The 21,827-nt window shown below is 44.1% G+C and overlaps 1 protein-coding gene across 1 annotated transcript in view; it reads right to left on the minus strand.

Moving 5' to 3' along the window:
* Nucleotides 1-21,827, minus strand: part of PTPN3 (protein tyrosine phosphatase, non-receptor type 3) — a 160,566-nt gene that overhangs the window by 58,219 nt on the left and 80,520 nt on the right. Inside the window, exons 3-9 of the mRNA XM_011966378.1 lie at nt 20,984-21,091; nt 20,864-20,906; nt 18,197-18,275; nt 12,468-12,512; nt 8,890-8,942; nt 1,762-1,882; nt 534-621 (exon numbers count right to left, since the gene is read on the minus strand). Coding sequence (XP_011821768.1) covers nt 534-621; nt 1,762-1,882; nt 8,890-8,942; nt 12,468-12,512; nt 18,197-18,275; nt 20,864-20,906; nt 20,984-21,091 — 537 coding nt within the window. The remainder of the gene's footprint in view (nt 1-533; nt 622-1,761; nt 1,883-8,889; nt 8,943-12,467; nt 12,513-18,196; nt 18,276-20,863; nt 20,907-20,983; nt 21,092-21,827) is intronic.

The raw sequence follows: 21,827 nt of genomic DNA on the forward strand, positions 1-21,827 counted from the left end.
AGGAAATAATCCACTGGTGCATAGAAATTGCTTGGCAGATGACAGATGTTAGTAAATCCTGTTAAAACAGCCACAACTAATTTCAAATATTTATTGATTTTCACAATCAAACCACCATAATCTTAAAAAAAAAAAAAAAAAACCTATCATATTTGAGTAACTAGCTCCAATTTGGGCAGCACTTGAGATTAAGTAGAAATCTTGGCCCCTTAAACTGTCACTTGAAAAATGAATTTATACTTATTTTTTTGCCTGCTAAAACCATAATATAAAATGGTCTTACAAAAATTACCAGTTTCTAAGCCCCTAATCTCTCAAAAGGAAAGTCTTCAAGTACAAAAGCAAACATTAAAAAAAAGCAATTGGACAAATGACCAACAAAAAATTCAGTATTACTTAATAAACCTTCCAAATATCTTTTTTAAAGTCCTGTTACAATGAAAAACAAATAGTTTCATCAAAGAAGTTTTCAAAGTCTCAGAGATTAAAATAAAAACATAATGTTTGATCCAAGACATAACAAGAATACATACCCTACCACTGTGCAGTTCTACTCCATAGAAGTCGAGGGTCCGCGCTATGTTGATATAGCAGGATTCTGCTTCTGATTGTTTTAGCCCACTACAGAAGAAAAGACAAAAAGCAGAGTTCATCCAATAAGTAGAGGGCATTATCTCCAATTTTAAAAAATCTAGAACATTTGATACTATTTCTGTAAGGTTATTTAAATGCCTTATGTTATCAATCTTAAGCAATCTAATACTAAATTCTACTAAAGCAAGTTTTTCTTCTTATCCATTGAATTTGACTCCCTCTAACCCTCTCGTTTTTAAATTAAATAACACTTCCTTTAGTGGGCTCTCAATATTCAGACGTAGAAGACTGTTACCTTTCAGAATCCCTGCCCTAATTATTCCAAGTTGCTAATTCGTAGGGAATCTTTAGGTCTCTCTGCCTTTATCTCTTCTTTTGGCAGTGGCCTCAAACTTTCAAACGCCACTGGCCCCGTACTATTTTAGGACATTGACTTCTGCCCTGGGAGTAATTCTGGGAGAGAGGTTTGGCAGTGCTTTCTTAAAAGGACGCTTGGTTGCCTGGCCTTTGTTTTTATGGCTTTCCCAAGAAGAAAGCAGCCCCTTGAGAGCTGGCCTTCTTGGTCAGGGTGGCCTTTATTTGACCCGGACTGAACAGCTGCCGCTGTAGCTTTAAGTGAAACGAGGAAGGGGAAGAGCAGCCAGAATTGGGTATATGTGTTGGAGCTGAGGCTCGCAACAAATATGCAGGGGCAACTGCAGAAGACTCATGCTCCTCACTTGGACGCAGAGCACTTTTCACAAACTGAACACAGGAGACTGGTCAGCGCTGCACGTCTATCTGTCTGTCTGTTTAACAAGACCTGAAGGAACAGCTTGTTTTATCAAATGTGGTAAACTGCTAAGAGGTTTACCTTGGTACAGTCCATTGGTGGGGCAATCAGATTTCAAAATGGGCATTTCCTTCAGGAATTTACTGATTTCAATGACATCCTGAAAAGGATGCAGCAGCCATCACCCTAAACTCTTACTGGATTTTACACTTTACAGAAATGCTAGTTATGCCAAATATATCTGCCACCATACCAGCTCAAAGGTTCAAAAACCCCCGACATCTTGAAAGAGGATTCATGCACAAAAGAAAGAGGTTGCATCAAACACAAAGGGATATGATGTCTGAAAATACCTGACCCAAGTTCCCAAAGTAGGCCACCCCAGCCCCCCTCACCTGTGCTGCTCATGCAGAGATTCGACTTTTGTTAAAAAGTCATCATTTTGATCGGGTATAAACTGACTATCGGAAAGATAGCCTGGATGATGTACGGAAGAATTATAGTCTCCAAAATGAGCTATCAAGACAGAATAAGGGGAAAATCATAATTAGTTTTGCCTTTTTAATATGGTCTGTATTTATAAGCATCTACAGCATCACCAGAATAACATTAATTGGAAATACTTTTCCGGTAAGTTCTGCACCACACGAACTGAAGCTTCTCACTAGCTCCAGACTCCACACTTATCTGAGCCTTCACTATGGGCTAAGATACTATTACACATGATCCAATCAAATTCTCATTCTTCCCAAGGACACAGAGGGAGAAAATTGGGAGATGGTGTTTGAACCTAGGCCCTGTTCTAATCCCATACCTCTTCCATATACTGTGGTCAGCACAGCAGTTTGCACTCATGTCACTGGATAGAGAACCCATAAAGAAAATGCCACAATTCGTATGCCACGCCCGGTGCAGGCTTTCTCTGCCATACCCCAAGGTTACCATAACACTGGACCAATCTGCTCTAAAAACTGGGTGTAGGCAGAAGGGAGGCCATGCAGACCTGACCACTCTCTGCATCCCGACCCATCACCTGGGATTCAGGGAGATGTGGAAGAAAGGGGACCAGGGTATGCTCAGGGGCCACAGGGACAAGGGGTGGGAGTGAGTGGAGACGAATGGTCAGGGCTCAGGCAACAGCAAAGTTCCTAGGGAGAAAGACACATTCTAAGGGGAGTCAGAAGATATGAAGAGAGATTCTGGGGCTATCAGGGGAATCATATTAGGGACCTGCAGGTGCAGAGGGAAAAGGAAGGGTGACTTTGAGACTAGCCCCTCGGCCAAATGGTACTGCTCCCTTGAGACCCTTGACTGTTGTCTGCCAACGTGAATTGAATTGTTGATGCCTGTGATGTGATAGGCATTCTTGAGAGTTGTGCAGTGCTCAACCTGTACAAGTGTCCATGGCTACCCCAAGGACTCAAACCATTTGGGTGTCTGGAACATTGAGGAAACTGGAAAAAAGGCTGGCACCAGGTGAAGAGCCAAGGACCAGGCTTATGGGACCTGAGGACATCCATTTCCTTTCTCCACAAACTTTTCCCATTTGTCTAAAAACAGAAGAAGATAATCTCTAGCTCTAATGGGGCAACTGATCTCGTATTCCATTGTCTTGACAAACACACAAACAAACAAACAAAAGCTTCTACTTCATCTTTAAAAAAAAAAAAACTAGCCCTGATCTTTCCAAATATTTTAATGAATTCCTTCCTGTAGCTGGCCACAATGCCAGGAGGCTTCTGAGGATTCTCAATTCAACACCAAAGATTTCCAAATCAAATAACTCCTTCTCTGCTACAAGGGCAGAGTATGGGAAAGATATGGTGATACTTTGTAGCTAATCTCAAAAGGGAAGTGGGTGAGACAGGCGGCTGCTTGGGTGAATTTCATCACAAAGTTGAAAGGGCAATGCGGCTGGGCGCAGTAGCTCATGCCTGTAATCCTAGCACTTTGGGAGGCCAAGGCAGGTGGATCACCGGTGGTCAGGGGTTTGAGACCAGCCTAGCTAACATGGTGAAATCCTGTCTCTAATATAAATACAAAAATCAGCCAGGTATGGTGATGCATGCCTGTAATCCCAGCTACTTGGGAGGCTGAGGCATGAGAATCGCTTGAACCCGGAAGGCGGAGGTTGCAGTGAACCGAGACTGCGCCACTGTATTCCAGCCTGGGCGACAGAGCCACACTCTGTTTCAAAAAAAAAAAAAAAAAAAAAAAAAAAAAAAAAGGGCAGATGCAAAGGTTATGTCTCACTCAGCCTTGCTCACCTAACTGCCCTCACACTACAGGGCTGCTCTTTGAGATCCACACCATAACGAAGGGATCTGTTTCCTTCCTACACTGTGCCTCAAATGCTGGGAGTGGGTCAGACTCACCTTTAGGGCCCAGCACCAGGCATGGCACACAGTAGGTGCTCAGAAATTTGGGTGCTCAGAACTGATCTGTACAGAGGCTGATGCAAAGTTCAATTCTGGAAGGGGAAAAGGGCAGAGAGCCAAGTGACCAATGCATGCAGACTTGGTCAAGGTTAGACCAGAGGCTGTTAAGGTCAGTCAAATGTGGCCAAGTTGTGGAAAGAAACATCAAGGCTATGTGGCTGGTAAGTTTGTGCTGGGTTAAGCGTACATAGTGTGTTCACATGAAATCATTTAAATGCTCTGACACAGCATGCCCAATGAGGAAAAGTGCTAGAAAGCATTAGAATCACTTCCTTCAAAGTCCTCACATTAAGAGTGAAGAAATTGAGGTCTGGAAAGGAAAGGAGACCTCTAGGACAGGGTCAAGATCAGAACTCAGGTGATCTGAACCCCAGTTAGAGATCCTACCACCCCACCAGCCTGCCTACCAGGCCTGTGAGCTGCTGCTGGTCATTTGATGACAGCAGTCATGTCCCCAAAGGCCAACCAAATGCTCTAAATGACTTTCCTGAGTCTCAAGGTAGAGTCCTATGAACCTTTACTTGGTTGGTTTCATTGGCTGATGGAGATCCTCCTGGATCCCAATAAGGTTACCCATCATACCAGTTAACAGTCCCATCCCTGGTATCATTCTGCAAACATGAACAGCAAGGTTCTCTCTTTAGGCAAGTTGCTGACAAACGTTCTGAAATTCGAACACAACCAATGAGCCTCCCTGTGGGGTGGTTTTTCCTTTAAATCCTAAACGGCTACTCTGTGCAAAGCTCTGTGCTAACCACTAGGGGGAAACAAAGTTAAACAGTGATAAACAAACATTTGCAAAACACAGGGCAGTTTCACATCGATTTCAATGACGTCATCCCACTTGATACTCATGATAACCCTGTCATATAGGCAATGCTTTTTATCCCCACTAAACAGATAAGGAAACAGACCCAAAGGGGCCTGTCACAGTTGCTCAGCTGCTAATTTGGAGGCTAGACTCTGACCACTGTCCCTACTCTTACCTACTTACTATACTATATGCTCCAAACTCCTAAGTAATCCATTTTCCTATCTGTAAGAAAGCAACACATACAAGTTAATTATAGCAAACAAAAAAGGAAGTGCTTATGTGGGAAATACCTTGTCTTTTTAAGTTCCATGCTTTCTTCTGGTTGACAGTATTTTATGTTTTGCAGCACAGAGAGGGTATATCCCAGGTTCCAACGTACAGCATTTCAAGCTGCCCAGCTGTTGTACTGGGAAAGGCTTTTACCTGCTATTCATCCAACTCCAACCTGATCTTAGAGACGGTTCTCAGGGGTCATTCCTAGGATGTTTTCCCAGATGCTCTCCCCCTATCCCCAAGCAGGATGAAGTGCATCCCTGGTGGCCATCTCCACCGCTAGTATCATCCACATCTGCCTCCCTACAGGCTGTAGACTCCTTGGGGAGAGCAATGTGTTTTATCCATCTGTGCACCCTGAGGCTGGTGCAGACCTCTGTGTGGCAGAGGTGCAGGGAACATTCTGGAATAAACATATATTTCCAAAAAATATACTTTATTCTTTGAGCCTCATAAAGCCTTGACAGGCCATTAACAATTTTTCACCATTGTGTATTTTCGGGTACTTTACCTGCAGATCACGTTTTTGTTTTTTTTTTTTTTTTTTTTTTTTTAAGAGATGGGGTTGCTCTGTTGCTCAGGCTGACGTGCAGTGGCACGATCGTGGCTCACTGCAGCCTCTAATTCCTGGGCTCAAGAAATCCTCCCACCTCAGCGTCTTGAGTAGCTGGGATTACAGGTGCAAACCACTGTGCTGGACTTTATATTAGATGCCTCTCTTGGAAGAATTTAGCAGAATATATCATAAAATGTAGGCATAACTTTTGATCCAGTAATTTCATATACAATAATTAATTTTTTTTGAGACAGAGTCTCGCTCTGTTGCCCAGGTTGGAGTGCAGTGGTGCAATTATGGCTCACTGCAGCCTCAACCTCCAGGGCTCAAATAATCCTCTCACCTCAGCCTCCCTAGTAGCTTGAACAACAGGGGTGTACCACCACACCTGGCTAATTTTTGTATATTTTGTAGAGACACGGTTTCACCATGTTGCCCAGGCTGGTCTCAAACTCCTGGGCTCAAGCAATCTGCCTGCCTCAGCCTCCCAAAGTGCTGAGATTACAGGCGTGAACCACCATGCCTGGTGCAAGTATTAATCTTAAAGAAATGTATGCTCTGCAACATATATATTTATTGAGGGTGGAGGGATAAAAGCTTATACTTAAAACTGCTTGCCTGATAAGCCATGATTCTATTAGCTTGATAGTAATGTTAATATTTCTACTGAAGCCAGTTTGTACTTTTGAGGTGCCCACAACTTCGTTAGCCCCCATTCTATCGGTTCTTTGCAGAAGGGAATCTGACTACTGAAGCCTGGCATAGAATTATTTGGTTCTTAAATTTTACTCTAAATAGAATTTACTGTTTACAATAAGCAATTCCCTGACAGCTTTCTTCTGGGCAGATAATGAAAATACAGTAAGAGCTAACACTTGCCACGTGCCATGCACTATTCTAATAGTTTTACATACAGTAACTCATTTCATCTTCACTACAACCATTGAAGGAGACACTTATTATCCTCATGTGTCAGGTCATGAAACTGAGGTCTGGAGAAGCTCAAAGTCAGGCAGGTACAAGTAGAAAAGGCAAGACCTACATATATGGCTCCAGTCCAATTCTCAATGACTCAGCCAGGGATGGTCCAATAATAAAGAATTTTTAGTTACAGATCACCTTCACATTTCTGCTTAATTTGAACCAAGTAGCCATATTGAGAGCTGTCTTAAACCACTTGTTACCTCAATTTCACAGGTAAGAAAACCAAGATTTGGAGAGGCAATCCCACATAACTGGTTACCAGAGACATTAGAATTTTTTTTTTTTTTTTTTTTTTTGAGACAGGGTCTCACTCTGTCACAAAGGCTGGAGTGCAGTGGCATGATTATGGCTCACTGCAGCCTCAACCTCTGGGGCTCAATAGATACTCCCCCCTCAGTCTCCCTAGTAGCTGGGACTACAGGCACTGTACCACCACACCCAGCTAATTTTTCTATTTTTTGTAGAGATGGGGTTTCACAGTGTTGCCCATGCTGGTTTCGACATCCTGGGACTAAGTGATCCTCCTGTCTCAGCCTTAGAAAGTATGAGGACTACAAGTGCACGCCACCATGCCCAGCTAATTCTTTAGTTTTCACAGAGACAGGGTCCTACCATAATACCCAGGCTGGTCTCAAACTCCGGGGTTCAAGGGATCCTCCCGTCTCAGCCTCCCAAAGTACTGGGATTACATGCATGAGCCACAACACCTGGCCAGGGATGCCAGGATTTAAATTGAATGTGCCTATATTCTAGTTAGTGCTCCTCCCTCATAAACCTGAAGCTCAGGCCGTGAACACCAAACTCGCTCTGAGATATAGGGAAGCTCAGTCTCCTCAGCTGATTGGCCTGGCAGAGACACAGTTCACAAGGTCTAGAGATCATAAGAATACAAGCTGACTGGTGACCATGCCACTTCCCATATGGATATGACATGGCCGGGCCTGTCCCAGGCATATTGTAGGGAGAAGGGAAGGTTCAAATCCACCCAGGCCTATTCACCTGTCTTGAGTTTCCCACTAGCGGAAGAGGAGATGCAGGATCAATGGAGAGACTAACTCTGGGTCTCGTCTTACTCGTGAATAGGATCACAGGTGGTCATCTTTGATGTCCCCTGCCCTCCACTTCCTGGTTCCATGCAGATGGGTGGGTAAGCTGCAGGTCCAGCCACCTTGCTCTTCACCTCCCTCACTTCTGTTCTTTGCTGGTAGGGAAGTAGGCAGACCTAGGGCCACCTCAGCAGTCCCGGTCAGCCTTCTCTTGCTATTTTGCCCGTTCTGAGACCAGAGCAGAGTGTGTAGTTCAACCAGTGCCTGCTCTCAGACCTGACCATCTTGCTGCCTTAACTGTCTACCACACAGTAGGTCAACAGGGTAACAGGCCAAGATGGTTTGGGCTTATGGGAAGGTACAGATTTCTTAGGTCTTGAGCTGCAAACAGCTCTACCTGAGTACTATGCTGATGAACTGTATTGCTACTATCAAGTGACATTTTGCTCTCATCTGGCTATCTCATCTGGTTCTTTTCATTATGCCTACCCAGCATCTACACGCAGGACGTGGAAGGGAATATGCCCTCAATGAAGTTTTGCTGACTGAACGAGCGGATTCCTACTCCAGTTTAAACCAGCCTTGAAGAAAATTCCATTTGGACTTTCTATCCAATATGGTAGCCACTAGCCACATGTGGTTAGTCCAAACTGAGATGTATTGTCAGTGTAAAATCCAGACTGATTTTCAAAGACTTAGTATAAAAAAAAGAATGTAAAATATCTTGCTAATAACTTTTTACATTAAGGTAAAATGCTAATATTTTGAATATATTGCATTAAATAAAACATAAAAAACCTCCTGTTTCGTTTTACCCTTTTAAATGAGGGTACTAGAAAACTTAAGAGTTACATATATGACTCACATGATATTTCTATTGAATAGCCCTGGTATAGATCAATATACAATCCATTAGCTATATTGAAACTCTAAAAAGAAATTCATAAGATCCCAGCAGTGTTTTAGAGTAGCACCAAACAAGCAGCAGGGGTGACTTCTAGCAAATTCCTTAACCTAGCTGGGTCTAGGTTTCCATGTGTATAAGAGATGACTGATACAAGTATTTGTCCCACTGGGATTTGTATGAAGATCAGATCAAATGCCTGAGCAAAGGTTCTGGAAAATGCAATGTGCAACAGCTGTCTACTGTCTGACGGGCTCCCTTGGAGAAAACTTCACACCACAGCTCATTCACTCCTTTCGCCTTAACCACCTTCCTTAATCCAACATCCCCATGATACCGGAGAGTGCCAGTCTGGGTAAAAGCAGGACTATCTGGACAGCCAGAGATATGCTGTCCAGCAGGATTCCTGGGGAAGAGGGACTTGGTCAAGCAGGAGGAACCAATGACTTTCTCCATACACTGATCAGAACAATCTGCCCATCCGTGAAATGCTCCCTTTGTGACTTACATTGTACGGCATAGGACGCTAGAACCACTGCTGAGTTAAGAGGGCAGGTTAACCTGTCAGAAGAAAAACATATTAGCGAAGTCACAAGAACCAACAACAGCCTGAAACATTCACAGATCATGGGTAGTAAGCAGCACATGTCTTTCTTTGCTTTGATCAACCATTACAAAAGAACATGAATTGTAACAAATGCAACTTTATGAGACAAATCAATCTCGGACAGTAAAGGTAAATGTAACACACTAAAAAATTTTTAACATAAAACCTTTGCATGTTTAAAATAATAGCCATCACAAATACCATGAAGCTAAAGGTCTAATGATGGCCAGCGCTTTGGCTGGTCAAGAAGGGTCAGGCTCGTATCTCTAAGAGGAAAAAAAAAGTGAAAAAATTATACTCTGAGATCAATGGGCAGCCTTCAAATCTTTCTAGTAAAGACCGGAGACTCATCATAGGGCTCTCTAACTAAATTCCTGAGTTCTAATGACCCTTTGGTTCTTGATTACCCTCTTTCTAAAATAGTAACATCCTCTTAGGAGGGACCAGTAGAAAAGTATTTTGAATTTTAAAACCTGCAATTCCTTAATTAAAGTAACTAATTATATGACTTCGGATTCCTTTATCTATTTACCCTCCTGAAGATCTACAGAGTTCAGTGATCTGTCTGTCTCTCAGTCTTCGTGCCATTCACTAGTAATCATGGACTTGGGTTGGCCTTGTTCTCCTTTCCTCTTAAACTTACTGCTTTTCCAGGTGCCCTGTTTCTGCCAATGACTCCACCTCTGTCTTAGGCATATTTTGAATCCTCTGATTGCTCCCTTTTCTTTTCTGCATTCAACTGCAGACTCCACGGCCTGCCCAGGAGCTCATCAGCAGACCTGGAGCAGGGGTCACTGCTGGGCAGAACAGGTTAGGAGAGGGCTTGCAGGGTGGGGAGATCTCTGTTAAACGGAGGAATCTTTAACAGCAACACTGGGAGCCCGCGAGACTTTAAAAACATTCTTCCAAGCAACCCAGTGGGAAGTGGAGAACACAGTTTCTATGGCAGCCCATGAAGTACCCAAGATGGGAATCACTCCTCCTTTCTGATAATGTGGCCCTCCAGGGGTTCCACTTCCTGTCCACTGTGCTGTGTGCTGGTTCTGCAGCTGCATACGAAGACGACTTTCCCTGTCTGAGGGGCCCCCATCGTTCCTCAAGTGACGCTGTGTTCCTGCTGGGACTTGCAAATAATCTCCCCAAGGTTACAGATGCGGTCAAGGGATCTCACCATCTGTTTGTTCATCTGGAGATCTAGAGAGCCTGTGGGTAGGACAGGCAGAAACAGGATGAGTATCAGCTCTTTGCTCTCCTAACAAGACGGGGTTCGATTAAATCTAAGCCAGTGTCCTTGCTGGAGAAAGAGCAGGTAAATAGGATTTGAGGAACAACTTAGAAAAGAGGCAGAGGAGGTTCCCTCTAGATGGAAGAAGCAATCCTATGAAGAAGTCAGAAAGAAAAACATTTCCAAAGAATGGTGTTCCAAATACATACTAGGGAACACCAGAAGGCTCTGTTCTGCTCTCAACTCGGCTGCGTGTCCTAAACACATCCCTTTCCTTCACTCTGGGCTTCGGGGTCTCCACCTGCTGAGTGAAGGGCTTGGACGAGATCAACCATCTTGGAAAGAAGGAGATGATACCTTGAGTGCCTGCTACCATGGACAGCTCAAACAAGTCGGGACAACTTGACACTTAGGAAAAGTGCTCAGTATGTTCCACTGGGCCTGTCAAAAGACCCACAGTTACAAATAGCCCGATCCACATCGGAGAAGCGTTCAGTAGCAGAGACCCTCTCCTCAGAGAGGTGGTAAGGACCTGACAAGGGCCAGACATCTAAGCCAGGATGTGGGCCTCAACAGATTTGCCCTGACTCACATGGAGATAACAAGGAGCATTTTGTTTGGAGAAGAAAAACTGAAGACAACCCATTTCCAGTATTTGGAGAGTTAGACTAAAAGCTCCTGAGGAGGCAAAGCCCTGGCCTTATTTGGCCAGCACAGTTCAGTGCCTGTCTCATAAAAGGGGACTGTAAACTTTCGGTGGAAAAGACTGTGTGTGCAGAAGAGAAGGACAGAATGGGTTTCCACAGCTGCTAAGGACAGCGTGGACCTAGGAGAGGGGTTGGTAATTTCAACCTCGAGTTACCCTAAAATGTAAAAATGCTGCCTCATGAAAGGGTGAGCTCCCCCTCACTGGGGGTGATCAAGCAGAAGGCCAAAGACCTGCAGATTGTGCTGGGGAAGTGAATCATTCCTACCTTGAATGGGAGGATGAGCTAAGTGATGAGAATTCTATAATTCTATGACTGCTCAACAGTCAACAGGCTCTGGAAATCCTTTCCTCAAGGTGTCTCTTGTTTCTATCTTTCCACCTCCTCTCCCCACAAACTTCACTGCTATGCCCCCAGGTCTCTGGCCTGGATGCTAAAACAGCTTCCTTGAAGGCTGTCCATTCCCTTCCATCCAGACTGAACCACCCCTGGCCTCTTTCAGTCTTCCCTTGTGCACACTGATACTATCTTTGTGGATATGGCCACATCCTTCCTGCTTAAAAACCTTCAACAGTTCTCTTCTGCCTGCTAGATGTAAGATGCCCGCCTACATAGGACACGAACAGCCCTCTCTATTCTCCTGTAAGCTCTCAGCATGTGGTTTCCAAGTGGGGCTGTCGGGGGTGGGGTGTCTTCTCACTGCCCAGGGAAATCCACCTCCTCGCTTCTCTACCCAACCCAATTCTGGCTCATCCCAGCAATCTACAAAGACTTTTCTAGCTCACACCAGCAGGGGCTCCTGAAGTCTTATGACAACTGTGGTCTCCACTGCCCATATTGGTTCTAATTGTTTCCTAATTGTTTCATGGGATATGGTCTCATTTCCCCAGTGAGACTCCAACTCCCTCACGGTACAGCACGCTGCTAGCCTCTGAAGACCCTCCTCCCCAGGGCTAAACTCACAGGGGTTGGGGGCGCGGTGAAGAGATTGGGAATAAGCTGTGCTCTTCCCACCAGTTTACCTGCTGCAGTTTCTTCCCTCAGTCAAGAAAACGAGGTAGCTCAGGGACCACTGGCTTGGAATTTCCTCTCCCTTCTAGTCACTGAGATGGTCTTGGTAACACAAGAAGCACTCAATGATAGGCAGATGAGCAAAAAGCTTCCCAGAGAGAAAATGAGTCATCCGTGGGTACTAAGGGGCTCAGAAGTGGACCTAAATTAGGCCCGATCTGCCTTCCTGAATGAAGCCCATTGTACATTCTGGGTCTCCTCCTCCCTTTAAAATTTCTCAGGTCTTTATCAGAAACATAGCTGCATCCTTTGTAATAAAACCGAAATAACATGAAACAAAGTTTCAATCCTTAGCCTCTCTAAGCCAAGACTGAGGAATAATAAAAACAGATGTCCAAAGCCTAATGCTGTACAGGATGCTTTCCACATCCACTCCGTTTAGATTTGATATTGTTACCAGAAATAAACACTCATTAGATTAAAACCAGGAATTTTGCTAGCCTAACAGGAAAAGAAAAATGTAAAATTCTCATTACCTTCCTTCACAAATATCCATCTTCAGTTGTAAGAAATACAAGTGCCTACGAAACAATTGTTTTCATTAATTCATACTCAAACTGAAATAAGCAAAAAAAAGAGAAAGTTTGATGAGTCAAAGACAAGAGCTGTACATGTGAAAGATACATAAAAATACGGTTTTGGTCCAAGGTGTCAGGTGCTACCTTACGCTCTGCGAAGCTGCCCTGTCATTACTCATGGCTCATGTTGATACCCTATGTCTTGACTGGTGGGGGCAATTTTCTGCCAGCACAGGCTGTCCTACGAAGAGCTGAGCAGGGATGAATGGGGTGGAAACAGCCCACCAAAAATGGGCTGGTACTGTGGGTTCCGCTGTCAGTGAGCGCCCCTGCCCTCGAGGACCAGAAACCACAGGTGCTCTGCACAGGCAGTGCCCACACACCGGCAGGGCCACTGTTCTGAACACCGTGCCGGGATCCATCCACCCAAGCTCCATCTGCATGAAGTTGCTAAAAGGAGGGGAGTCTGGGAAGACACCTCCTTGGCTGGGGTACAGACCCCCAGCTGAGCATTCTCCTGTGTCCCAGGAACTGTGGGTGCATCAGCAAAAGCATAAACATCAGTCAACTAGAAGTTTCCAAGACTTCCAAGCTGAATTCTGCACTCATCTCTGGGCAACCAGCAAATGTAACTTCCAAACTCCAGACCTGTTTTGTGCGCAAGTCGTGGCAGGCCCCTCGGCCTGTGATTTGCTCCTCTGCCTGGGGAGTGGGGAAAGGAGGCCGTCGGCAGCATTGCGCAGGTCAGGAAGTGCCCTGGGGAGACTTCTATTTAGGGATGCGGCATACATGTGACACTTGGCCACTAGCTCCCATGCTTTTATAAACCCCCATTCAAACGGGATAGACATTCCAGTGTCTGGCCAAGATGACAAAAGGGAAATCTCTTGAAATCTAATATAGACAGGGCAGAAGTGCACAGGGGCAGGAGAGAAATAATTTTGACAATTTAAACAAATCAGTTTCATTATTCCTTCAAATTTATAAAGGTCAGAGAACTGGCTTGAGATGGGAATGCTTCAAACAGTATTACAGCCTTCTATGTGCACAGTTCTGGGCTGTGTACCTGGTACCACTTTGTAACTTTCCCTCTTATCTCAGCCTCATAACTCTGTAAGGTAGGTACTGCTATCTCCATTTTTACAGATGACAAAATTGAAGCTCAGATAGGATATGTGAGGTCAGTGTGTCTTATTTTAACCTGGATGATCATGTTATTTAAAAAACTCACTATGCTACAAATTTCTTATATGTTTAATGGCTAAAAAGCTTAGGATCCATGTCGTAACTCTGATATTATTACTCTGATTATAATTAACTACCCACAATGTATTGAACACCTGGCCTTGAGAGACAGTATAACATACATTTGCTGATTCACATCTATTTGGTATTGGAATCTCCATCTTTTCCACCTAGGAGAACATCATTTCTTTCTAGTTTGTTTCTATGTTTATCCAAGCTGACATTCAACCAGAATTAAGTGTTCTCTCCTCCTACAGTGCTACTGAGAGAAAAAAAGAGAAAGGAGAGTTATAGATAAACCAATGGTGAATCTGGGCTTTCACTGACAAGCTCAGCTAATCAGTATGTCTTCCTAGGGATATAAATGAGAAGATAAACATGGAGATCACCACTCACCAAATGCTGCCTTGTCATATATTGAGCAAAGTTTCTGAGTCAACCCCGTGGCATCATACACAAAGAAACCAGAATAGTGGAACCAGACCCAAGTTTGGGAGACTTCCTAGGAATCTTGAAGGAGCCTCATTTTGAGATTGCCAGAATATAAAATTTTGCAAAGAATGATCTAAATTTATCAGAAATAGCAGCTGTGGAGGCTCACAATGAAGAAGACATTTATTTAACAATTAGAATACAGGAGAGTTATTTAGAAGAGATGCTTGGGATGCCTAACTTCAGAAATGTAATGACCTCTCTTGTGGGTACCCTACCCGTGACCTCAACTTCAGAAAAATGTAATGACCTCTCTGCCTAGATCCCTAACAAACAAAAACGAACAGATACCACCTCTATACACCTTCTTTGACTCTTGAGAGCTAAAATTTCCTTCAGAGGGAATTTCCTTAAACAGAAACTACAAAGCTGGGGTAAGATATTATGTGCCAGGAATACAGGTAAAATCTTTTAAGTTTTTTTTTTTTTTTTAAAGCATATGAATTAATGGTAGAAGCCTGGTCCAAGATAAGACGATCTGGCAGCTGGGCGTGGTGGTGTGTGCCTATAATCCTAGCTACTCAGGAGGCTGAGGGAAGATCCTTTGAGCCCAGGAGTTTGAGGCCAGTCTGGGCAACATAGTAAGACCCTGTTTCAAAAACATATATATATATATATATCTGGCAGCGCTGGTGGCCCACCAGCTCTGTAAGAGTTATGGGGGTGGCTCCCACCATGGCTCCTGTTGCATTAAGAGAAATCTGGTGCCGAAATCCCAGAAGGTCATAGTTACATTCTACCCCACAATGGGATACCACCCTTCTTAAGATGGAAGGTGGGGATGGGGGGTACCGGTTATGAACCAGTGAATTTTAGAAGAGACACACACACACTGTTTATTCCTCATTCTGCACTAAAATCTGCCTCCCTGTAGCCTCCACCCACTGGCCACAATTCTATGACCCTGCACATCTAGTTCCCCTTCTCCCATGACTACTCTTTGGAGACCTGAAGGCAGCCTTCATTTGTGCCCAAGGCTTCTCTCCATCATGAATGCCCTACATTTCCACAGATGTCCCTCAAAAGACAGGAAGGCTCAGCAGGAAGATTTTGTCAGCTTCCAGAGAAGTGGGCTTCTCTTCCACAGGGTATGGAAGTGGATGGCCAATGGCCGGGATGGGCCCTGTAGACAAACTCCTGGGCTGCGCTGGCCGTAGGAATCCTCTCCCTCAAGTTCGGCCTCTGGAGGGCTCTAATGTGCCCAGTGGATGCCACAAACCTGGGGCTCTAGTGTTATGAGGAGCAGGAGACAGGTGGCAATCACTAGTTTAGGCAGTGCCGTCCAGACTTGGGGTTGGAACCTCCCAGTTGGTCGTACAATCAATTTAATGGCTCACAGTTGGCATTTTTTTTAAAAAAAAGCAAGTAAGGCCAGGCACGGTGGCTCACGCCTGTAATCCCAGCACTTTGGGAAGCCGAGGTGGGCAGATCACGAGGTCAAGAGATTGAGAACATCCTGGCCATCACCTCGAAACCCCATCTCTACTAAAAATACAAAAAATAGCTGGGCTTGGTGGCTCATGGCTGTAGTCCTAGCTACTGGGGAGGCTGAGGCAGGAAAATCGCTTGAACCCGGGAGGCAGAGGTTACGGTGAGCTGAGAGCACACCACTGCACTCCAGCCTGGCAACAGAGCAAGACTCCGTCTCAAAAAAAAAAAAAAAAAAAAAGCAAGACTCCGTCTCAAAAAAAAAAAAAAAAAAAAGGGAAATAAAACAGAATAGAAAACTTCAGAGTACTTGGTACTTACTATAGTTTTATAAAACGTTTTCTTCAGTAATTTATATATGTGTACTGTATTCTGAAACAAAATATATTTTTACTATGGAGTTGTGATTTTTAAAAAACCCCACTGGTTAGAAACACACACACATACACATGTACATATATAATCACACACATTATATATAATATATATAAAAGACACATATACATGTAAACACACATGTATTATTCATGTTGTTTTTAACACATCCCTTCAACAGAGCTTTTTTTTTTTCTTTTTTTTTTTTTGCAATAGGGTCTCAGTCGATCACTTAGGCAGGAGTACATGGCTTGATCATGGCTCACTGCAGCCTTGAACTTCTGGGCTCAAGCAATCCTCCTAGTTAGCCTCCTGAGACACTGAGACATGCACCACCACACCTGACAACTGTGTCAAATTTTATTTTTTGTAGAGGCAGGGTCTCGCTATGTGGCCCAGGCTGGTTTCAAACTCCTGGCCTCAAGTGATCCTCCTGCCTTGGGTTCCTGAAGTGCTGGGAAGCTCACAGGTGTGAGCCACCATGCCTGACCCAGAGCGTGTTACTTAGCACCGGCCTGAGGAAACTTTGGTAGGGTCATTTCAAACACATTCTTATAGATTCCATCACCAGCTCTGTGTCCGTCAGCTTATGAAGTAACCTGCTGGGCTGAGTGTTTCTATCCCATCCCCAGTTTATCAGCATAAAGAGCTGGTATGGAGAAAACTCAGAGGACAGGACGTGCTTCTGTGTGGTCACCTGATGTGTCATACCAGACACCTTGGACACTGGCTTAATATGTAATATAATAAAAAATACAGTCAAATCCCCAATGTCTGCTATCGTAGAGGGAGGAGGTACACAAAGAAGGCAAAATACAGTAACAGATTAATATTTGGCCTTTCAACGTATTACAAGTTAAAATGTGATGTAATTACTACTAAAAAAAAATAAAGAAGACAGCACTCTGTGCCTGAGTTAATGCTGCCTCCTTGATTATGTCTTTTGGCCACGATGAATGTAGAACAGGATTCAATAAAGCATCTATTGCTTTTTTTCTGGTGAAATAGCTTCCCTCCCTAAGAAAAATAAATGGATCAATAATAAAAGGGCTTAACATTGCCACAGGGGAGGGAAAGTTTGTTTGTGCAGTCTGTGTTAAAACAGCAACAATTTTCTTGTGCGACACTCTCCTCCTCCATTCCAAATACTCTGTCCCCCACACCCAGAAAAACCCGCGTACCAGCCCAGGGTCAGGAGACTCCAAGCCCTGAGGCGTAAACAACTCCTATCACAGCCCTCTTTCCCTTATCTGGTTCACATATTTCCTGCACTTGCTGATTCACTGAGAAGACAAGTAGAATCCAGCCTGCTCTCCTTTCTACCTCTTGCAAACTGGGGATCTGATAGAAAATTCTTATAACAAAGCTGGCCTGGTGGCTCATGCCTATAATCCCAGCACTTTGGGAGGCTGAGGCAGGCAGATCACTTGAGGTCAGGAGTTTGAGACCAGCCTGGCCAACATGGTGAAACTCCATCTCCACTAAAAATTTAAAAAAAAAAAAAAAAAAAAAAATTAGCCAGGCATGGTAGTACCTGCCTGTAATCCTGGCTACTTGGGAGGCTGAGGTGGAAGGATCGCTTGAACCTGGGAGGCAGAGGTTACAGTGAGCCAACATCGCACCACTGCACTCCAGCCAGGGCAACAGAGAGAGGGACTCCGTCTCAAAACAAAAAAAAAGGAAGGAAATTCTTATGACAAGAGATGTCTTGTTATCTTCAAGAGCCTCGATTTTAGCTCTTCAGAGACATCACGCTGTTTGACCTGTGGATGACTATTTTACAAATTTGTCTTCTACATCCTGCCTACATTGGTAGAAAATGACTTTTCGTCCTTTGAGCACAGAGTGTTCAGCAGGCAGGAGAGGCCAGGGAGGTGGAAGGAGGTGGGAGAGGTAGGAGGTGGCAGATGGGAGTATGCTGGGAATGGCACCAAATCAGGAGATAAGAGAAGCAGGCCCAAGACTGAAAACTCATTAGCTGATTAAAATGTCAGCATGTGCACCCCAGATTTTTACTTGGATCATCATTGTTGGTGCAGTTACACCCAAATGAAGTTATTTGGCCATAGTAATAAAATGAAGAGTACATTTTTAGTGGTTACTCATTTTTATACACTAAACAGAAAACTTTAAAAAAATGTTGTTACCTGGTTTGTTCTTGCTGCAGTGTGTTGGGATCAGGTATAAAAAATCTTACTCGAAAATGCAGGGTACAGGGGAAACCTCCTACAACATTTTTCAAAAACAAATTAAATTTTCCCTTTGACAAAGTCAATGTATGTAAGTTGCTTCTCTTCCATAAGTGACGCATTTTTTCACTCAACCATAGCTTTTCCCATTATAAAAGGGCTAATTTCAAATATGGAGTACATAAGTTAGTTGATTGTTTCAGAAATCTCCACGTCTTCAAAAAGCAAAATATTTATGCAACATCAGCACAGACTGAGTTATCATCTACTTCCTATCACACGTTTATCTTAGGGCTGTGTTTAAACACTGCACTCCGTTATCTGTATTAGGAATTTTAAAAATCCTTAAATCAGCATTATTATGCAAAATTTACAAAGAAATAATAGCCTGCATTTGTGTAGCCATTTATACGTTTCAAGCATTTTCATGTACATTCCTGCATTTTGACACCACCATGACTATGAGTGGGCTAGGCTGCTACTGGTAGCCCCATTTTACAGATAAGCCAAAGACTTAGAGAGGTGACTTGCCTTAGGTCACACAGCTGGTGACAAAACCAGAATTAGAGTACTGAGATCTTTGATTCTGCTCTACCACATTTCAAACTCATTTTTAAACTACAAAATATCTCATGCTTTTAATGCAAAGTGTATTAAGTTAGTATACTAGTAAATCAGACAATGAACATATTTAAATACGGCTTTATACATCAACATCCAGAGTCAATTCGCTTGTGTGGATAAAATTAGTCCATTTCTTCTCATAGATACAGCAACAGGAGATCAGATCGTGCTGCTAAGATCCCGAGATCTTCTTCATGTCAATTTCACCATCATCGCTCAGTAAATATCCGCCAGCCCTATCTAGGCACTGAGCACTTTCTTGCTCTCTGCAACTCAAGTCCTTCTCACTAACCTGCTAGATCTCCTCCTCTACCTTAGTTCATCCTGAACTCTACCCTCCCTGATCTTTAGTGCTTTCTTTCTTTATCTGTAGCATGTGTTCAAAGAATGCCTCATGGGTGTGTGCCCAAGTACACCTGTCCACATGTCTAAGTACCAGTGGATGGCGCTATAACAATATGCACATCAGGGGAGAACAATGTCCTCCTGCTGCCTTGGGATGCTTGTTCACCTCCCTTTCCCCTCTTCTAAAACTTGTCATCTCTGTGCTGCAGGCCTAGCCTCTTTGTCTTTCTGGCTGTCCTCTATCCTGTGCTTACTACTATCATAGAATGTCGAACCCTCTGGGCTGTCTGCACACTTGGCTGTGGGCCTTGAGGGGATAGTCCAAATTTGATCTGGACTGGATTCCCAGGGCTTAGCCCCCGACCTTGCCACAGTCTGAGCTCAGGATATGTTCACTGAAAGCATGAATGAGAGAATGAATGACAGTACCTATTCATGCCTTGTGTGGACTCATTCCTGGGGACTTGGATGGGGCAGGTATTTGTCTGTAAGTTGCCCTGAGGCTCCCACACGTACTTCTGAATGAGGAGGACGAAGTTCATGGGAGGGAAGAACTTTGAGAATCTGGCTCCCTGTAGGGGCAGCCGTGACATGGGAGTGAAGGCCACTGTGTCTACTCCTTCCTCCGTGGGTGCTGAAGCAGGTGTGTGTGTGTGTTGGGGGGCATCCTGTGTATGCATATCTGTGTGCACAAATCCACCTGCCCTTCTCCACTCCGCCATGCACTGGCCACTTTTTTTGAATTGGGCACCTTGGGGATGCAGAGAGAAATACAACAAGGGTCCTAACTCAAGGAACTTGCTAGTTCTGAGACAGAAGTAAAGGCAATTAACAAAGATGAGGACAAGAGCGTTCAGAGCCCCAACATGGGAGATGGTAAATCTAATAGAATGTCGAGGGAGCCACCCACAGTTTCTAGGAGAGGAAATGAGATCTGAGCAGCCTTGAAGAAAGGCAGGATTTCACAAGGGAAGTGGAAGGGAAAAGCATTTCCAGCAGATGAAACAGACTGAGGGAAGGCACTGGGAGGCCCTGCAGATCAGCCAGGTTTGTCTGGGGCATGAGTGGCATAAAGGGGAACAATGCTGGCAATGCTGGAACATCAGGCTCAGAGCAGATTAGGGCAGAGAGTGGGCTATGGTGTGGCCTGACTGGTCACCCAACTAGGAGTGAACTGCAGCATTGGGATCCACTTCTAAGAGATAAGCGGTAGTTTGGAAGACTTTTGTATTGGTGACATTACCTACCTATGGCTCGGTTTTCCATGAATGCAACTATGCTGTTGGAAAGTATGAGGTGTTTGTGTTTGTCTATCTCTCTGTCTCCCTTTTCCACCCTGACTCTCACAGCAGACTAAGAAAGGCCATCCTCCTTCCTTCTCCTTCCTTGTATACAGAAATGTGGGTTCCCTTGCTCTGAGCTGCCTACTCTCACCTTTCCCCTTCTTTCCCATAGCTGGGGCGGATCCTAGAAGGCTGATCTGGAAGCATCTCTGCTGACTCACAAGTCAGACAGGGAGAAGTCAGCTCACTCATGACTCCTGGACGCCCAGAACTCCAGGTACCAGATGTCACAGGAACTGATGATTGGAGGGGAGAAACAGACTGTGATACACTAACACCTAATGTTCAACTGAAATGAAAAGATCACACCAACCTTTTAACTGCTTCCTGATGGGTTTGCTTGCTTCCAGCCATCTCTGTTGGACAAGAAAACGTAAAATATAAAAGCAAACCGTGCAGGAGTTCAGCACATTTTTTTTAAAATGACACTTACAGGAGAGTCCACGGAGTCGTCATCATGCTGTAAACCAAAATATTCCTTTTCAGTCACACCCAGGTAGTTGTACGCCATATCCAGAAGAACCTGGCCAGTGTCTTGTTTCTAGAACAAAAGAAATTATCAAGTGGGAAAAGTCTTAAATTGATTGGTGGTAAAAACATCTTTACTGTAGGCAAAAAAGAGTTAAAATATTCAGAAATGCTATGCACACTCAGAAATGCTATGCACACTCAGAAATGCTATGCACACTCAGAAATGCTATGCACACTCAGAAATGCTATGCACACATACTTCCCACCACAAGAAAAGCTTTAATAAATTTTAAGAAGCCACACAGCACATATGGGAAGTAGGGCTAAGAAAAACGACATCAACACAATTTAAGACAATACGAGTTTAATTTAATTGTCTAAGATTTCTTCCTTCCCCCTTAGCTGCAATTCCCAAGTGATAATGTCTAAATCGGAAAACTCAGCTCTCATAATCACAGTTAACTCCCCGTGGCCTCCTGTGGATTATCCACAATGAAATGCTAACCCCCGGGCAGTTTCTCTTGGCTCCTCAGGACACATCTGTGGCTCCTACTCCTGGAGAAGCCACTGAAGTATATGTTCAGGAAAGGAAAGCTCTCACCTAACAGCCTAAACGAAGACAGCTAAAAATACTCAAATGCCATTCAAAATGCTGTCAGAGTGATTTGGCCTGTGCCACCCTGTGGGATTATCTGCCTCTCTGCCTCCCTTTCCCATCATCTGAAGTGAGAAGCCACATGTCTCTCCAGAGCAGGACTCCGTTGCCTTCCCTGCTCCATGTTTACGGGGCAGGCATGGTGTGGGAA

This window comes from Mandrillus leucophaeus, unplaced genomic scaffold (assembly GCF_000951045.1).
Source record: "Mandrillus leucophaeus isolate KB7577 unplaced genomic scaffold, Mleu.le_1.0 Scaffold76, whole genome shotgun sequence".
In the NCBI taxonomy this organism is placed as follows: domain Eukaryota; kingdom Metazoa; phylum Chordata; class Mammalia; order Primates; family Cercopithecidae; genus Mandrillus; species Mandrillus leucophaeus.